The sequence below is a fragment of the Chelonus insularis genome, unplaced genomic scaffold (assembly GCF_013357705.1).
Source record: "Chelonus insularis isolate UGA/USDA-ARS -01 unplaced genomic scaffold, ASM1335770v1 contig_66_pilon, whole genome shotgun sequence".
Taxonomy (NCBI): Eukaryota; Metazoa; Arthropoda; class Insecta; order Hymenoptera; family Braconidae; genus Chelonus; species Chelonus insularis.
The window spans coordinates 271,578-289,808 of NW_023276695.1; the positions used below are offsets into that span (position 1 = coordinate 271,578).

The following is an 18,231-nucleotide window of genomic DNA, read 5'->3' on the forward strand; positions in this document are numbered from 1 at the left end:
ATTATGTACATATTTTATGTTTATTTAGAAAAACTACATTTTACCAAATACATTTTCAAAATTTTTCCTCTCACTAATAACGAATTTTTTTTTTTTCATTTCTCCATGCGTACAAACGGTTTCATTTCAATCAAGGTTAATTACATCATTTTGTTTATTTTAAAATTCTCTTTGCATTCTTTGGTAATATTCAAAATATACTGGAAACTGATAAAATAAGAATTTACACATGGGAAATACAGAACTTTAATTACAGCAGTGGGCGTTTTTAATCTATCGTTTTATTTTTTCTGATGATTTATAGTTTGTACCTAGATTGATAAATTCAAAAATGTTGTATTTATCTTGATAATAATAGATAATAAATTAATCAAAAATTGATATTGATATTAGTAATATTAATTGTTTTTAAAAAAAAAAAAATTCCTCTACCGTGACAATGCCTTAAGGGACATTGCCGTGACCAGGATTCGAACCTGGGTTACTACGGCCACAACGTAGGGTCCTAACCACTAGACGATCACGGCTATTAGAGGACTGGAAGTTGGATGCAAAAGTTAGACCTATTAAGCCAAAATACATTTCTAGATCCTGATTCGGTGCTTATTTTAGTCTATTTTTTTACTTAAACTCTTCTTTTTGACAAAATTGATCAAATTATTAAATATAAATTAGCATCTGTCTGTGTAAATATTTAATTAAACAAAAATTTATATTTTCTTTTTGATAAGACAAAATACATTTGAGTATTTATATTCAATCGAAAAAGTATAGATGACGTTAAAAGATTATTCTGCATTCTTAAAACCACATCAAAGCGCCATCTGTGTTTGATAATCATTTTCGATAAATGACAAAAGATTTTGAATGGTTGAAATAAACGTAAAAATTAACTTATTAAACATACTAGTACTTGTACTGTGCGTAATAAATATTTTAAAATATATGAATAATTATTATAATTGATTTTTTGGAAAAATCAAATCGAAGTTCCATTTTAATAATTCATGATAGATCAGGGAGTTTGAAGGTTATAACGAATGAGCCTGTTTTGAAAGTAACTATTTTTCGCAAATCAATAAGCAACTATTCTTAGACTGAGTTAATGAATTCAAAATGTCATTATTTACTTTGTAATAATTATATTAATCTAAAGGTTTGGCGCCTTTAAAGACATATTTCCGTTTCCGGTGTTCTTTAATTGACGTACGTGGAGTCATATTTTTAACTCATTAAAAAAAAACGTACGGGTTAAACTTTTAACGGATTCGTAGCTAAAGATATAAAAAGTTTATAGAAATAAAACGAGTTCATCAGTCTGGTCACGGAAAACTTGTTACTTAGCAAGTGGGGCGAGAGAGGTGCTCGACAGTTCGACGCACCATCTCCAGCCTCAATTTCACGATACTGTATACCGGATTACATGCTGGTGAATCATTCCAATCAATTATACACATAACGCTTCCTCTGTTCACGTCTAAGCTCTGTTGTTTTCAACGAGCAGGTATGTTAAACTGTTATTCTCCTATTTGTGTAGTATAATTAATTCATCAGTTCCATTTAAAGACATTTAATGCATACTGTATTAAATATTAATGCATAAAAAATCATTAAAAAGGTTAGGTATCTTCACCAGTCGAGCCGGATTTTGACATTCAATGAATTGTATTATTTACTTAAAATCGATATTCGCATATGGCTGGTAATAAATTATAGAATGCTCGACTTATTTTTTGGATTTTGTTTTAGGACGATGGAAGAACTAATGGATAGGGCTATATCTCCATCTGGCGATAGTAATCTCTCTGGAGGTGAAGATTTGACTGGAAGAATTGTAACACCAACAAGTGACCGTTTAATTATGAGTGACATAATGATAAAGAATACCACAAGAACACCGCCTACTAAAAAAGCAAAACGAGTTAGATTTTTTCGAAATGGTGATAAGTTTTATACTGGTATCGTGATGGCTGTTACTCCAGAACGGTACAGAAGTTTTGACAGCTTAACATCTGATTTAACTAGAGCTTTGATATCAAGTGTTACATTGCCTAATGGGGTACGTGCAATTTATTCTATGGATGGGAAAAAAATTCAAAGTGTAAGTGACTTGGAGGATGGTAAATGTTATGTTGTTTCTGGCCAAGGAGAGTTGTTTAAGAAAGTGGAATATTCTTCTACGAAAGTTAGAAGAGGTAGTTCTCTTTCTGGACTGCCACAATCTCCAGCTGGTACTGGTAAACAGGTCAGTTCTATTCCTGTTTGTGTAAAAGCTAGAATAATCACATTAATCAGACATGGATCGAAGCCGCGAAAAGTTTTACGTCTGCTACTCAATAAGAGAAATTCAGCAAGCCTTGAACATGTGTTTGAAGCAATAACTGAAGTAGTAAAACTTGATTGTGGTGCTGTCAGAAGAGTTTATACTTTATCTGGTAAACTGGTGATATCTTTGGAGCAGTTTTTTGAGAATGAAGAAGTGTTTTTGGCATATGGAAATGAAAGATCAGTTCAAGAAGATTTTGAACTTGATGTTGAAGAATCAAAATGTGTTCAAAGCTTCAGACGTGGTCCATGGATATCAAAAAGACAAAGTGGTCCAATGCCAGTGATGCCTCATAAAACAGGAAAACGTACTCTTACTGCACCGCAAGTTAGAACTCCTAGTCCTTCATCATTAATACTACCACAGCCATTAAGAATGCATTACACAGTGGGTCATGTCATTGGCGACGGAAATTTCGCTGTTGTCCGACATTGTGTTCAAAAGTGAATATTTATTAGTTTAAAAAATTTTTTTTATTCAAATACATCAAAAATTTTAATCATAATTATACTTTTTACAGACAAAGCGGAGCAGAATATGCAATAAAAATCGTGGACAAAAATAAATGTCAAGGAAAAGAAACTATGCTTATGAGTGAAGTATCTATTCTCCGTCAAGTTTGTCATCCTAACATAATTAGTTTAATTGACGAACAAGAAACTGCCGATCAATTGTTCTTAGTGATGGAGTTAGTAAAGGTAATAAGTCATTATATGCATTATTAATTCATTTAATATTCCATTATCTTCAATTAAATTTTATATTCTAGGGAGGAGATCTATTTGACGCAATAGCTGAAGTATCTAAATTTTCAGAAGCAGAAGCAAGTGTTATGATAGGACATTTAACCTCTGCATTAGCATATTTACATGCACACTCGATTGTCCATCGTGATGTTAAACCGGAAAATCTCTTAGTAGAAATGGAGGGTAGTCGAGTAAGATGTTTAAAGTTAGGAGATTTTGGCCTTGCTCAGCTTGTTAAAGAGCCACTTTACACTGTTTGTGGAACACCAACATACGTAGCACCAGAAATTTTAGAAGAAGTAGGATACGGCCTCAAGGTATAAATCTAAAAAAAGGCATTGATTTATTAATAATTGAGTTTAATCGGAGTGGTAATTAAATGACATTGATAAAATTATGTAACATACTTTTATCTTTTATGTAGATTGATGTATGGGCAGCTGGTGTAATTTTATACATTTTGCTTTGCGGTTTTCCACCGTTTGTATCTCCTATAAATGATCAAGAAGAATTATTCGAACTGATTCTTAGTGGACAGTATGAGTTCACATCGCCTTATTGGGATCCAATATCAGATTCTGCAAAGGAGCTTATCTCAAATATGTTACAAGCTCAACCTGAATTACGGTTCAGTGCAGAGGATGTTTTAGATCATCCTTGGCTTGTGGTAATTATGACTACACTCTCTTTTAATCATTGTTTATCTATATGAGAGATTGTATAAAATATATTAATATCGCAATGCATGGCTTATTTTTATAGACGAGATAAAAGTACGAGAGGAAAATCTATAGATTTTCTTTAAGTAGTTCTTTATCTGTCAGAGTCATTTTTATGTTCTCATTTAGAAATGATAATTAATTTCAAGTAGACTACGAAGACAAAAGTAGATCATTCTATTTTTAAAAATGATTTCTAAATTAGTATTAGTAGTAGAACTGTTAACAGATTAACTAAATGTAATGGAATGGAATATTTTTAGATATTTGAAAAAAAATAATTTTACTATTTCATTAAATATATCTTATGTTACAGATAATGATTAATGAATATTGAAACTATTTATTAATTTTTATAGTAAACGGAATGATCTTTTTATCTTTTAATAGTTTCAAACATATGTATTTATAGAGTAATACACCAACAAATCACTGCACAAGTCATTGACGCTCACAGTAATAGCACGCTTCACAAGCTTTCAAATAAATAGAACATTATCTAAAGTAAAAACTTTTTGTTAAAAAAAGAAAATGAGAACAGTTGATATTTAGCGATGCTTTTGTAGTTGTCTGCCATATCTGTAGCAAAGCTTTTTCTTTTTTTTTTTTGCCTCTGTACATGTGCAGAGCTTTCTAGGAGGCGATCAAACCACAACAGGAGCCGTTGCAGCCACCCAATCGCCGCAGCAACACCGGGATCAGCAGTGTCAGCCGCTAAAAGCTGTGACATTAGAAGCCCATTTCAAGCCATTCGAACGGTCGAATGATTTTTATAACAAAGGTTCAGACAACAATATTATGGTGCACAGTCAAGACCAGATTGATCGCTATAATGGAAACGGCATTAATGATGATCCAGTTTCCTTGAGTGCTGAATGTTTACATGATATACGTGCACTTACCTCATCCATGCATGATTTAATGAATAATATTGAAGAGGACACAAGCGAACAAGCAAATAAGAGTGATGATCTTACATCATCTTTCAACAGTATTGAAGAAAACATGTATTCAATGACGAAAAATAATAATGGATATTGTCAAAGTCCAGTTTCGTCAAAAGTACATTCCACAAGTAAAAGAAATGACAATTCTATCTCTGACATTCATTCCAATACCGCTGCATTATCAATTGAAGAATTTTATACTTCTCAATTAAATAAACAGAGTAATTGTTGCAAATTACGGCCCAAAAGGGCAAGTATTCACAGTGTTAATGCAGTTAGTACTACGACAGCTAATAAAAGCAGTAATAAAAATTTATTGAATAATACTCTATCCAAAAATGTACGTACTGAATATCTGTCTCATTCGATGGATGTTCTTAGCAGTAGTTCTGATAACAACATAGAGACATCTGATAGTTTTGTAAATATTCAATTTGCAAAAATAGCCAAAGATAATCCTGGTTCTAGTTCCAATCAGAGTACAGAGTCTTCTGAGAGTTTTGAAAATATATGCTTTCATGATGGGACCAAAAATGTTAATGACGTAAAAAATAATCATCCACATCAAGTTAATCGACGGCAAGTTGTTAAAAAAACGTCCGTAAATGTAACACCAAATCGTCATTCTATGGTCTCAAGATTACCACGAGCTTCACAAATTCCAGTACAAATTAATGATCAGCAAAATTCACCAAAATTATCTCATAAATTGGAACCTACAAAGTTACCACAAAGTGAGTCAGTGAAATTGCGTGAGAAGAAAAGTCTAATGAATCCTTCAAGTCAAACAAAACAAGAGAAGCATAAAAGATATAGTTATTTTGCTCAGGATTCTACAAGAAAGGTTCACGAATCTATTGAGTCTAATAGAGTAAGTAATAAAATAGTAAATAATGGTCGTAAATTCAGTTCTACTGATGAATTAAGGGATGAGCAGCAAAAACCAAGTACAAAAGCTAACAGATTCAGTTTGTATTATACTCCGCAATTAAGTAGAAAAACATATGAGTCGGATGGTGAAGCTAGAAAGTCCATGAAAAATATGAATCATTCATATGAAGGAAATAGACCGACCAATGAAAAATTCTCAGAAGTAGAAAAGGTAACAGGTGATATTGCTGAAGTAAAGCGAAACCGAAGATCAGTTGTGGATAATGTAACCGTCACTAAACGTAATAAAACGAGCAAACAGTCAATTAGCACACGATCTAGCGTTAAAAGTATGCCTGAAGGAAAAACTAAATAAGCAAAATGAGTTACAATAATATTTAAAGTGACAGTCTGGTCTTTTTATCGTAAAGATCAAATGTAACTTTATTATTAATATTCTTATAATAGTCACAAGTACACAATTTGAGCAAAGAGTATACCTAAAATCGGCATTTATTTGAGTTAAAATTAATTTAATGTTTATAAAATTTGTACGTACTAGATGGAATTGACACACTGTGTTGTATTTATTTGATTTATTTATTTATTGTAATTGTTATTATTTGTCAAAATCGTACGATCTCAAATTACAGGCATTGTATATTTGTACTGCAGTTACACTGTTCTTAAGTGAGCTGAAATCGTATGCCAAATGCATTTTTAATTCGATTATATATTATTAATTACTGTGTAAGGCTTATCGGTCTAGCGTAGATTTAATAAATTATCGGATCATTATGAATAAGAAATAATAATGGAGTAATATTTCAAAAAATCCTTCTGACTTGTAACGGAGAGTAATTGATATGGATTAATAGAGTAAATGGAATATGCTCAAACACAAGTAATCAAGTTTGCAATCAGGTAATGCTCAAGCGTAAATCATAATGATGAAAATATTTTTGTAAAATGTTATACGAGCAATGAGAACTGATTATTGACACTGTGATGGAAGGGCACGATTTAAAGGAGATACATAAACAGGGATTCAACCAAAAACTGATAAAGATGTAGAGATATTGTGTATATTTATTTTTGTAGAAATAATGTCATTGCTCTCCGTTGTCCTTGCGGATTAACGAAGCACAATAAAACAAAACTTCCTGCCGCATCATTGTTATTTTAATGCAAATTATTTTTATCATTAATTAATATTGTAAATATATAGTGAGTAGTTGACTGATTTACAAATAAAATGTGCGGATAATAAATTTCTCAGTATCAATTAGATTATAGGATCACGTGTGACTGACGAATCGAAAATTTTAAATAATCATGTATTTCATATATTATCACATAATTAATCGAAATGGTGTATGTTTTATTAATAAATCTATAAAATTATACAAGTTTTAATATGCATAATGTCGTGATAGTTTTGTAGATTTAAATACAAGTGATTTTCGCCAAATATTGAATATAATAACTAAATATGTATTTATCACGTACTTTAGTAAATTTATAGAGAATTTTATTCTAAATCTACATGATACACGAACTCAAGACATGTTTTATTCATTTTTAATTATTTTCGTTTCGTTTGTTATTTTGTAAACTCAAAATTATGTTCAAGTCACTAGACGAAATTATTAACATTGTCTGTCGTCAATTGTCGGTATTATATATTAAATAAATTATTAATTTAATAATGTAGATAAAAATAAATACAATTTATCCATCACAACAAACAACTTTGTACTTTATTCACTTCATAAAATTCATCTTTTTTTTTTCATTTTTAACCCTTTGAAACCACGCGCTCTTTTGTGATTAGTTGAGTAGCGCCACCGATAGGAATTTTATAGAAATTCCGTCGTTTTGAATTGGCGTCTCAGTTTAGATTGCGCGCGCGACCTAGAAGGATGGATCGTAGTGTAAAGATATGTTTTATTTATAATAATGTCTATTTTATTAATTAATTTTTATCAAGTTGATTGAAATATACATCCATAAATATTCACGACTATGATTTAATAAAAAAATAAACATATCAGTGAATGAGCTTGTGCTTAAATAAATTTTCATATCAACGATGCTGTGACTTGTTTGAGAGAAGGTCACGCGTGTTGGCGCGTGGCTAATTTTTCGCGGAATTTTTAGCGATTGTCGTGTGTTTTGGTGAGTTTAATTTTCTTCGAATAATAAAAATTCAATACAATTATAATTTATTATTATTCTTATGATTTTTCGTATAATATGAAGTTAATGACCGTAAGTTGAGTACACGGAAATTTGAGAAGGTCCTTAAATTTTTTAATCAGGTTTTTTGATCGTAATTGTAAGACCTCAAACATGTACTCGTTTCTCTGTACTCCTTTGATCGATCCTCCGTATTCAAGTCAATGAGATATTTGACACGTGCTAGGTAGAGGGAGAAAAATGCATGACGCAAGTTGTTCTTATAAAAAGCAGTAATAAAACAAAAGGGTTTTAAGAGCTATGCGCCATTTGATTGTGACCACTAATGGCCACTTTGACACGTCTTTTTTTGTGTTCACTGTTGCTTACAAAAAAATTTCGGATGCAACTAAATTAATTATACGGACGGAGCAATTAAGTATATCAAAATATACCAGGCAACCTAGCAAAATGAGTTATGGAATTATTAGGGTGAAGGAGAATGAAATTTCTTTTTTATTTAGTTTTATTGCTGCAATAATCTAGTAAACTGACAAGGTTGTGAGTTTTATTCTGACAAGGATAATAACAATGAATGTTAATGGTATTTTTGTTAAAGGCCTGTTTTTCGGTTGCCAAATTTGGCAATCGAATTCTCATGTAATGTTATTCTGATTTCGTAATATCAGTAAACCTCGAGTAAGTTGTTTTATCAAGTCTACCGTCAGGAGCAGGATTGATTTAATTTACAGTACATAAAAGAATAAATTAGGTAGCTTGTATGTTTTAAATTATTGATAATGATTATTTGGAATAACACATTATATTAAATTACAACATTTTAACACTTTCATCACTGAAAACAAGATGTTCTCGAAACACATAACATTTCACTCGAATGTTATGCACTATCTAATGTTTATTTACTTTAAAAGCAGTACGATGTTAATTTTCTTACGTAATTTTATTTACAAGGATTTTCTGTAATTTTCACTTGATTCTTTTTAACTTTTTAGTGATGTAAGATTCTAACAAACAAAATTTGGCAATAATTAAATGATAATAAATTACATTGAATAACGGAATGAATTTTTGATTTTTCTTGAATTATGAAGATAAATTTCTTCACCTTCAAAGTCCTTGTAAACAAAAGAAATAAATGAAGTGTTGGAGTCTCATTAGGGCCACGTAGGCGGAGCCAAATGACACATATGTAACGGAATAAAATCAAATTCTTAATATTCTGATAGATTTATTGCTTTGGAGACTTGGGATTATCTTTCTCAGAAATTTTGACTTGATGGATTAATTAGAAAGTCCGATTGCATTTGATTAATAACAATATTTCTTTTATTTGCGTGTGTTTAAATATATTAATATTTCGAAATATAGTAAGAATACATCTTGTTCAATGTTTATCTTTAATTATCTCTTTTTTTATCTCGAAATTAACACTTAACTGTCTAATGCTTGCTACTCAACTTGAACCCAGTGAAAATATTTGTTCTAAACGGAAGCATTTCACAGCTTTTAGTAATCTTGTTGAAACTTGGTGATAATAAAGACAATAAACTTATTTGTATAATTCATTCAAATAGTAGGATGTAATAGTAGAATATTTTTGCATAGTTCTACAAAATTACAATTTAAAGATGAAAGTTGTTTTGGCGTAGAATAAAATTCCCTTCTCCGTTAGAAATAGAATCAAATAATAGTTTGGTATTCAGATTCTAAAAATCGATTATTTCCTCAGTTAAACGGATTCACCTTCCGGTTTACCTCAGGATGTACTACATACTTTCGGTCTTTAACACATCTATGTTAATTTGTTTCGAATACTATTTAGTGTTTGGCGTGCTTCAGTTACATATTTAACAGCATTGCCATATACATAAATTTCAAATACTCTAACGCATGTGATTGATATTCTGATAGCTGTTATTACTAGAATTATGGTAATGCGTAAACTTTTTATGACTAGAATAGCTTCTGAATTTTAACACGCATATGATAAAATAGTTTTCAATAAACAACATTTAAACAACAATGGTTTATTCTGTATAAATAATAGAAAATTAAATTAAATATTTGCTAAATTCTGTCATTGTTTTTTTTATCTAAAGTGCAAATATTTTTTTTAATTATATTCTTCTAATTTTATTTGATAATAATAATAATATTTTTAGAACATAATTTGGAGCCATAGCTTTAAATAAATCTACAGTAGCCCAAGTATTTCATCATTAAAATAAAGAGCAAATATTGATTCTTCTATGGTACAAAGCCTTCAAAACTGTAGGTAGTTACAATGATCATTAACTAATCTTCAATATAAACTTATCCACACGATTACCCAAGAACGAATTAACTAAATTTTATAAATTAGGGTTCATTTCTTTCAACACTAAATTCTCCATCACTTGAACCACGAAAATTAAGATTAATTGATTATTTCAATTTTTACAACTGGTTAAAAAAATTAACTAATAAACTTTGATTAATTCATTCTTGGACAATCTAAAGAATCAAATTTTCTAATAAATTTGAGAAAAATTTTATTTCATTTTAAAATTAAATCAAATGATTTTCAAAACCGAATCAACCTACAAAGAATTTAATAAGCAAATAATTTTGTTTATTTTAATTCATGAATTTTTTGTATGACTTTTAAAAGTTCATGATCAGTTATTATTAAAATTAAGTTGAATTTCATGGCAATTGAGTACGGAATTTTTGAAATCTAATTTCTCATAATTACCATCACTTAGTAAATATTTACCAAGTCATCTTATGTCAGAGAATTTAAAAACTCTTATTCAGCAAAAAGACCATCTTCATTTGGCTGCTCCAAGTTTTTTATTTGCGTTGCATATAATAACGGTGCCAAATAAAAAGTAATATTCATTTTTTAAACAACATTTTGGCACCACAAAGTTCGTATACAGCAGCTACATCGTATTACTAATATACCGTTGTATCGCTTGCACGGCACTTTTGTCATAAATCTTTGTAGAGAGTTTGTTGGCTAGTAGACACTCAACGAAGCGCGCGCCATCGGCATCCACGACAGCCGTATACCTAATGAGGAGCATAAACAATGGCCCAACTGCTTGCGTATACTCTCCCAAGCCACCACCGTGCGTTAGTAGTTTAGATATCACAGGGACAGGAGTAGTAGCCAACGTTTTATGGGTCTCATGAAGTGATAAAGACATTCGAATACAAATGGACTCGAGGGCCAGCCAGGAGAATTTATGTTCTACACTTATTACTATTATCTTATCTATAAAAATTCCTCTGTTTAAATTATCAAGCAGAAATAAAGTTTTTAAGTATAGCCCAGGTATGTCGTGTAGGAATTATACAATCAATGACCAACACAGATGTACTCAGCTACTATAAGCTTTTATCTAGCTCGAAATTCAATTTCCTCATATATGGCTTGGCCTTGATATGGCCTCTAAAAGTTTTTTCGAGTGTTTTTATCTATGCTGAGCAAGTATGATTGACGAACCGTGCTAAGGGTACTACTTTCCAGTGGAATTGTATTATTTTTTTTGGTAATGTGATGTTCGCTGAAAATTCGAGTGTACACGAAAAGAAGAAAGAGGTTTTCTGATGAAAATTAATTCGTTACATTCATGTATAAATTGATATGATCGAAAAATTAGTTGATATTATAATGATATTTATTTTTGAGAATAAAATATTAGTTCAATAAAATTTTGTTCTAATCATTACAAAGCTAATACTTTATCTTTCTATGAGCAGAAGTCTATCTAATTTTTTGGTTTATTCGTTATTTATAGTGATAAATATTTCAAGTTAATTCATATACTTGAAAAATTAATATATTTCATTATCTAATTTAATAATTACAATTTTTTGAAATGTATTTCAATTGTAATAAAACTTTATTTGTATTTTTAATGCAATTTTTTTTGTCTTGTGGTGAATATTTAAATATTTTTAGCACCTTTTGCACCAAAATATCATAAAATTTGAATAAAAATTACTTTAATCTCACTAAGCTGTTTGATAATATTTTATAAAATATGCAGACATCATAGAATATTCATTAAACATAAAAAAAAATTTTTATTTTTTCTTAAAATGCATTTTAAAGTAATGTCAATAATTCCATGAAAAAAAAGTAAAAATTTAAATGCATACGAACGCTTTTAATGTACACAATTTCTGCAATAAAGTGAGAAATATCATGTTTAGAAGTCAAGTGACTGGTTGGCAATCAGAAGTAGCATTCAGTGGTATTTTGTTGTATTTCTTTTTCTATTTCCTTCTTCCCAAGATCCGTGGTCTTTGTAGCAATTCACCTGTGCAACGTTCAGCTTTTTTCACCCTTTTCTTTCATCCACCAAACCCACAAAGAAATATCGTACATTTTTCACAGAAACCAACAAAACATTTTGAAATAGAATTTTATCAAATACTTGAAGACTTTTCCTGCAACATTAACTTTACCTTTAATTCTCCAAAAATGTCAATTGCTCCAAATTTTTTCTATTATAAAACATAACATAAAATTTTCCTCTTGAATCCTCATAATGTCTAGTCGTCTTGCTGACGAAAGTGCACAAGAATTGAGAGGTCAAATAAAGTTTTTTTTTAAGGTCTAAGTACGGTCCTTGTCAAGGGTCAAATCGTTTATGTCCGTAGATAAATGGTTTGCTCCTCTGAACTTTTGTCTTATAGAGATATTAATCTTTTTTAATCTCTCTTCTCGTACTGTTTCCATAGCTGCAGATTGCTGAAAGCATCTTGGAATATTTCTACGACAGTTATTTTTTTTCTAGCTATTAATATACTGGGATTTATATATGATAAGCGTACAGCAAAATGAATGGATTTAAGTATGCATGTGAGGAGTATGAATGGTACCTACCGTGTGGTCGCATTAACTCAGACGCACGTGAGAAAAGCCACCAAGTGAAAGAGAGAGAGAGAGAGTAAGCTAAGTACACTGGGGAATAATATACGTATATATACATATAGAATTCGATAAAGCTGGAATAGGTGGTAGAGTACACAGTGCGTAGCGCGTAGAATTCTCAGAGTGGGAGGGAGATCGATAACATAAAGGGACTACACCAGACCTTATGGTGCCTCTACTTTTTCTTCACTCCCTTATTTTCTTCCTCTGACTTCCTCCAATTTTTCTCTTCAACGCTTTCCTTTTTGTCATTTAATGCTTGCTTTCTGCTCCGAAATTAACCATCCTAATTTTAATAATAATAATAATGATGATGATGGTGGTTAAGGGTAGATATCTATATGTATATGTATGTATTGTTTTATGTGATTAAAGACAAGTAGGTCACGCGATCACGTCAACACGCGTACACCCTGTGCGATCGGCATATCAACCCATGGTGGAATCGTCTTACGTGACATAGAAAAAGGGGGTTCATATTTCTCTCGCGGATGTGGTGATTAAAGTGATATGTCCGGTATATGAAGCGTATATATAAAGTCCAAATTACAGATGGGATCTCAACTTTTCAATCATTGTCGGGATGCAAATCCAAACGGAATGCAATATATGAATAACTTGAATCGAAAAATAGATGATTTTTTTTTTATTACATGATGGCTGGAATGATAAAAAAAAGCTCGTGTGTGCATAAGCTTTATTTTGTCTTGTTTATTGAATATGTTAGAAGATGGTTGATAAAAGGAAGATTTGAATAGAAAGGTGATTTAATTTGGTAATAAATTTTTGAGATTTTTTAAATTAAGTTTACCTTATCAAAAATATCTGCCTTGTTTTATCCGTATAGAGTTGATTTTTATCTTGTTTATTCGGAATTGATGTTATTTTTAAAATAGTTTGAATGATATGCAACTTTAGATAGTTAGTGAATGAATAATGAAGTGCACTATAAATTGTGTTTATTGCAGAAAAAATATTAATGCTTGCGTTATTAAAATACAGTGAGAAAAAAATGGTATAAAATTGCAATGAATTATGATTAATATTCTTGAAAAAAGTTAGAATAATTGTTTTAAAATCTTAGAATGCTATAATAAAATTATAATTGTTGAAATAACAGTATGATTAATTATTTTATTTTTTATAAACAACCAAATTTTTATTTAGTTCATGACCTCTATTAGTTCTAATAGAATATATTGAAAATAAAAAATTAATTTAGTTTGTCTCGAAACTTTGAAATTAATATTTAAATTAACTTCAATTTAGTTAAATCCATCGTGTTATTACACTGTACATACTAAGCTTGACGCCCACTCTGAAATTAATAATTAATTATCTCATAAGCGTATTACTACATACACTGCTTATTTGTACTATTCTCAATTACACTATACTTACCTCTTTACTGAATAAATTGGTTCTTAAAACATCAAACCATTTAAAGTGATTAAATTTTAATGATAGAAAAATTTTTTCTCCATTATTTTTAATTCAAAAAAAATATAACATATTATTTTTAACGTTACTAAGCTTTATTTATTATAAATCAAATTAATTAGTTGAAAATTATGATTATTATTATTTTTGAACCTTTAATAAAATGTATTCACAGCAAATAATAATTGAAGGATCATATTTTTAATGCTACTGAAGACCTTAAAATCAAATAGAAAGTGTCTTGTTGCATTTAAACCGGTTATCTTTGACCAAAGTCTCCCTCGAAACTGCCCCTATGATGTTTGCGTAGTAAAACTAACCGTGGTGGCTAATCGTTGGTGTGCCATTAATCTATTTATGGTGTTGCATGTATGTACATACATGTGTACATGAAGCTGAGGGGTGTATGACAGGGCAACGATACTTTATTAAATAAAGTTCAATGAGTTGGATAACTGTTACACGTATTGGAGCAAGAATAAAAAATAGCCGAGACTTATTGCTATGTGCGTTGATTAAACGTTACAGTGTATTTCATCATATGCATTTATTGTGTATATGCTAGCTAGAATAATATAATATTGGTACATGACAATAATGAAGAGATATTGGAGTGAAAAAGAGAGAACACAATGTTGGAGGCGTGGTCCATCCATTGGCTTTACTAATGATGTTTACGTTCATGAGCATGAAGAACCCCTTTGTCGTTAATCACGACAAATTCTCTGATGATTAATTATGCTTTTCACTCGATTAGCTATTTTCGTATTGCGTTTATTAGTTCTGTTTGCTTCCATCTGTAAGTTGCTGGTGTCTCGAGGCTTGTGCTGCTGATGACTTGCTCTCAATGGCATAATTAAGCTCTTGATTACCACATTGAAGATATTTGTTATTTTTTTTCTTTAAATAATACGGTAAATAAATAGAAAATATATAAAAAAGAAAATTTCTTTCAGTAATCATAAATATATATTTATTCAGGAATTTTACTGGTCTTTATTTGAAACACCTCGAGCGTTAGAAGAATGTTAAATAGTAGGGGGATTTTTCACAATAATCGTTGTGTTAATAAGAAGATTAAGAAATAAAAATTTCCAGAATACTTATTACCAAAAAGAACATCATGTTGAAGGCAAAATTTGAATCTTATAAAAATAAGTAATCTTTCTATCCATTGAAAATATTTTTTACCTTACACTATATAAAAATTGGTGGCAATTAATAATGATTAAATTCGTCAAAACTCTACTCTTTATAAAATGCAGCGATTTTTTTACACAAGTTAAAAAATTTATCAGCATGAAATAAACCATTTTATAGTATTTAATAATATTTATTTTAATGGCTAGTTTAATCTGAAAATTAAAATAATAATAACAGCTATTCCGAAATAATTTTTTTGGATAATAATAATATTAATATTTTTATTTCTTACTTTTTTTTTTTATTATAAATTGATTACGCCATCCTAGCGATCACACACGACGTTCACACTTGGACTTTTTTATTTATTTTATTTTTTGCCTAAATTTAGCAAGTTCTCGTAGACTCGTAATTTTTTTATCATCCCAACTAACGTTATATTTATTTTTTTTTTTCAACTTTTTTATTCATTTAGACGAGAAATGTGGTTTTATATTATTTTAGGTAACGCCATGAAAATTCGAGCAAAAGAGGGGCTGATGACGAAAAAAAAGCTGTACATGCTCTCAGTGTTCTGTCCTCTTCCCTTGATCCCATTTCGTACCTGAGTCACGTATCTCTTCGTATTGACAAGCGAACTAGCTACCCTCCTCTATAGTTATCCTCGTCCTCAACAGCACTGTCTCTTATTGGTTCGCCACTTTTCGTTGATTCATTTTCAGCTTCCTTTGTAGTTTTTTACTATTGCCTTTTGTCTAATGATGATAACTGTTTTTTTGTAATATCCTTAACTAATTTACCATGAAATAAAATACCTTATCTGTTTTTTTTTTATTCTGCTCTATGTGAGCAGTGTTTGATAATGTAGTGAATTACAAAATGAAGATTCTAGAGTAGAGAGAAATGCGTTTTAAAAATTTCTATCTTTCAAGTTGTGAAAAATGATAAATATTAGATAACTTCATCAAGCGTTAAATTTTTTACGAGTTAGCTTTTCTCTCTCTTGAAATCATGATGAAGCTTCTCTACCAAGATGTGCAGATTTCTTCATAGTTGGTTGGATTCTGGGCAGTCTACCAAGAAATAGAAATTTTATTCGATAATATAATATAAGAATCTTTCTAGATAAGTCTGTAAGTTAATTCATTCTTCTTTATAGTTGACTGTTATGTTTCCAAAGTGTCCATTTATTTGCTATAAACATTCCATACTTGATAACATATCCATCAAAATTCTTTCATAAGCTTCACATCTATCATTAATGTCACAAGAGTGTTGATCGTTTACTTTCTCTTTAAATGTTAATGCAAAAAATAATTTGATTTCAGGACTTAAAAACGTTGGGAAATATGTCACCACGATGAGTCTCCAATCAATGGGACATGGTCAACGTTCAGCAAGGTACTCCCCCCAGGAGACCATAAAGGTGAGTCACGTAATATCTTACCTCCACCAGTATCCCTATCCGATTGTCTTAGAGGCCTGTAGCTTTGAAAACATGACAATTTGTAGATGAAATATTGAGATAACATGCAGTCTCTTACTACTGTAAATCTCAATGTTTTATTTCAAAACACTTGAGTGGATTATCCTCTATCTTTAACATTGAACTTATCTTTTAAATACTTGTAAGCTTTTTAAAAGAAGCTTCAAGTGTAAAAGATAAGAAGTAATGCTTTAAAGTGGTTTTAAATAGAACACTTTTAAAAACAAAAATTTGCAGGATAGTCGGTTTTGAGGATCATAAATTAATAGTTAACTTTAAGATGCTTTTTTTGTAGATATTTTAAATTTTTATCATTCAATAATATGCATGAAGACCAGCTTTAAGATAATTTCAGACTTGAAAATAGTTTCAACTTCCTTTTAATTTTTTTACATTTTTATAAACAATGTCCATTTTTGTGTAAAAGTATAAATCATTATAAATAGACTTTTTTTTTGTTTAATTTTTAATTTAAAAGAAATCAAATTTAATTTTGATAAAAATATTAGAAGACTTTTTAGTGAATAAATATGAAAATCAAAAGATTAAATGATGTGCAAACTACTGAAATGACATTAATAATTGAATTATAGTCAAATTGAAATGATATCGTAAGTTTATTATTAATAATATATAAGTTGATTAAAAACTCGGATAATAAATTGAAATTTCGATGATGAGTATGTAATATTTAACAAGTTGATCGAGAAGTTTGAGTTAATTTTTGAGCAAGAATTATACTGATAAATTTGAAGCAAAATTAAATTAGAAAATTTACACCAACTTCGTGGTCAACTTGATAATATCGATAGACTAGAAGTTCACGTATTGGACTAAAAATTTATAGCAGAGTTAGAAGGCTATTAAATATTTCAATTATTCAAACCACTCACATAAATATTTTTCTCTGAAAGTAGAACATAAAATTCTTTTTCAATTTTCTGATATGAATAAAGTATCCAATTCTCTAGAATAAATTCTAATATTAAAAGATAAAAAAAATAATTTTTATTTCAATATTTAATTTTCATTCAAACGTCCAAACGCATTTACTGGAATTAATTGCAGTATATGAGTAATTTAAAATTCAATAAATCTTAAAACATGCTAAAATAAATCAACATAAATCAGAGAAAAGATTCTAACTCCAGTGCAGTGTTTTTTACTTAAAATTTTTGTTAAAATGAATGCAGTAGATATTAATGAAAGTTATTGTATATAAAGTTGAATTCAAGAATATAACTATCAATGGAAACAATTGAAAAAATGAATAACTTGCAAAAGTTAAAATTAGATTTAATGCTTGGTCGCTTAAGCAAACTTATGTCTGACTTTACACAACTCTCCACTACTGAATAAATGCAGCACGGCGTTCATGAAGTGGAAGTTGATTTACCACTGTTGTAAAGAGAAAATGATTATTTA

At 29.7% G+C, this 18,231-nt stretch overlaps 2 protein-coding genes and 1 non-coding gene across 3 annotated transcripts in view; 2 read left to right on the forward strand and 1 right to left on the reverse strand.

The window, feature by feature from the left end:
• Positions 1-455: 455 nt before the first annotated feature.
• TRNAH-GUG (transfer RNA histidin (anticodon GUG)) lies at positions 456-527 on the reverse strand. Its single transcript has one exon. It is a non-coding gene; the product is annotated as a tRNA-His (tRNA).
• A 320-nt stretch (positions 528-847) lies between these two features.
• On the forward strand, positions 848-7,261 carry LOC118070634 (serine/threonine-protein kinase GM11705). The gene is made up of 6 exons (XM_035089347.1): positions 848-1,504; positions 1,750-2,769; positions 2,847-3,024; positions 3,096-3,389; positions 3,497-3,739; positions 4,419-7,261. Exons 2-6 carry the CDS (start codon positions 1,754-1,756, stop codon positions 5,982-5,984), a joined length of 3,297 nt encoding a protein of 1,098 aa, XP_034945238.1. The 5' UTR covers positions 848-1,504; positions 1,750-1,753; the 3' UTR covers positions 5,985-7,261.
• A 9,387-nt stretch (positions 7,262-16,648) lies between these two features.
• Positions 16,649-18,231, forward strand: part of sick (sickie) — a 101,671-nt gene continuing 100,088 nt past the window's right edge. The window contains exon 1 of the mRNA XM_035089456.1: positions 16,649-16,746. Coding sequence (XP_034945347.1) covers positions 16,681-16,746 — 66 coding nt within the window. The 5' untranslated portion in view covers positions 16,649-16,680. The remainder of the gene's footprint in view (positions 16,747-18,231) is intronic.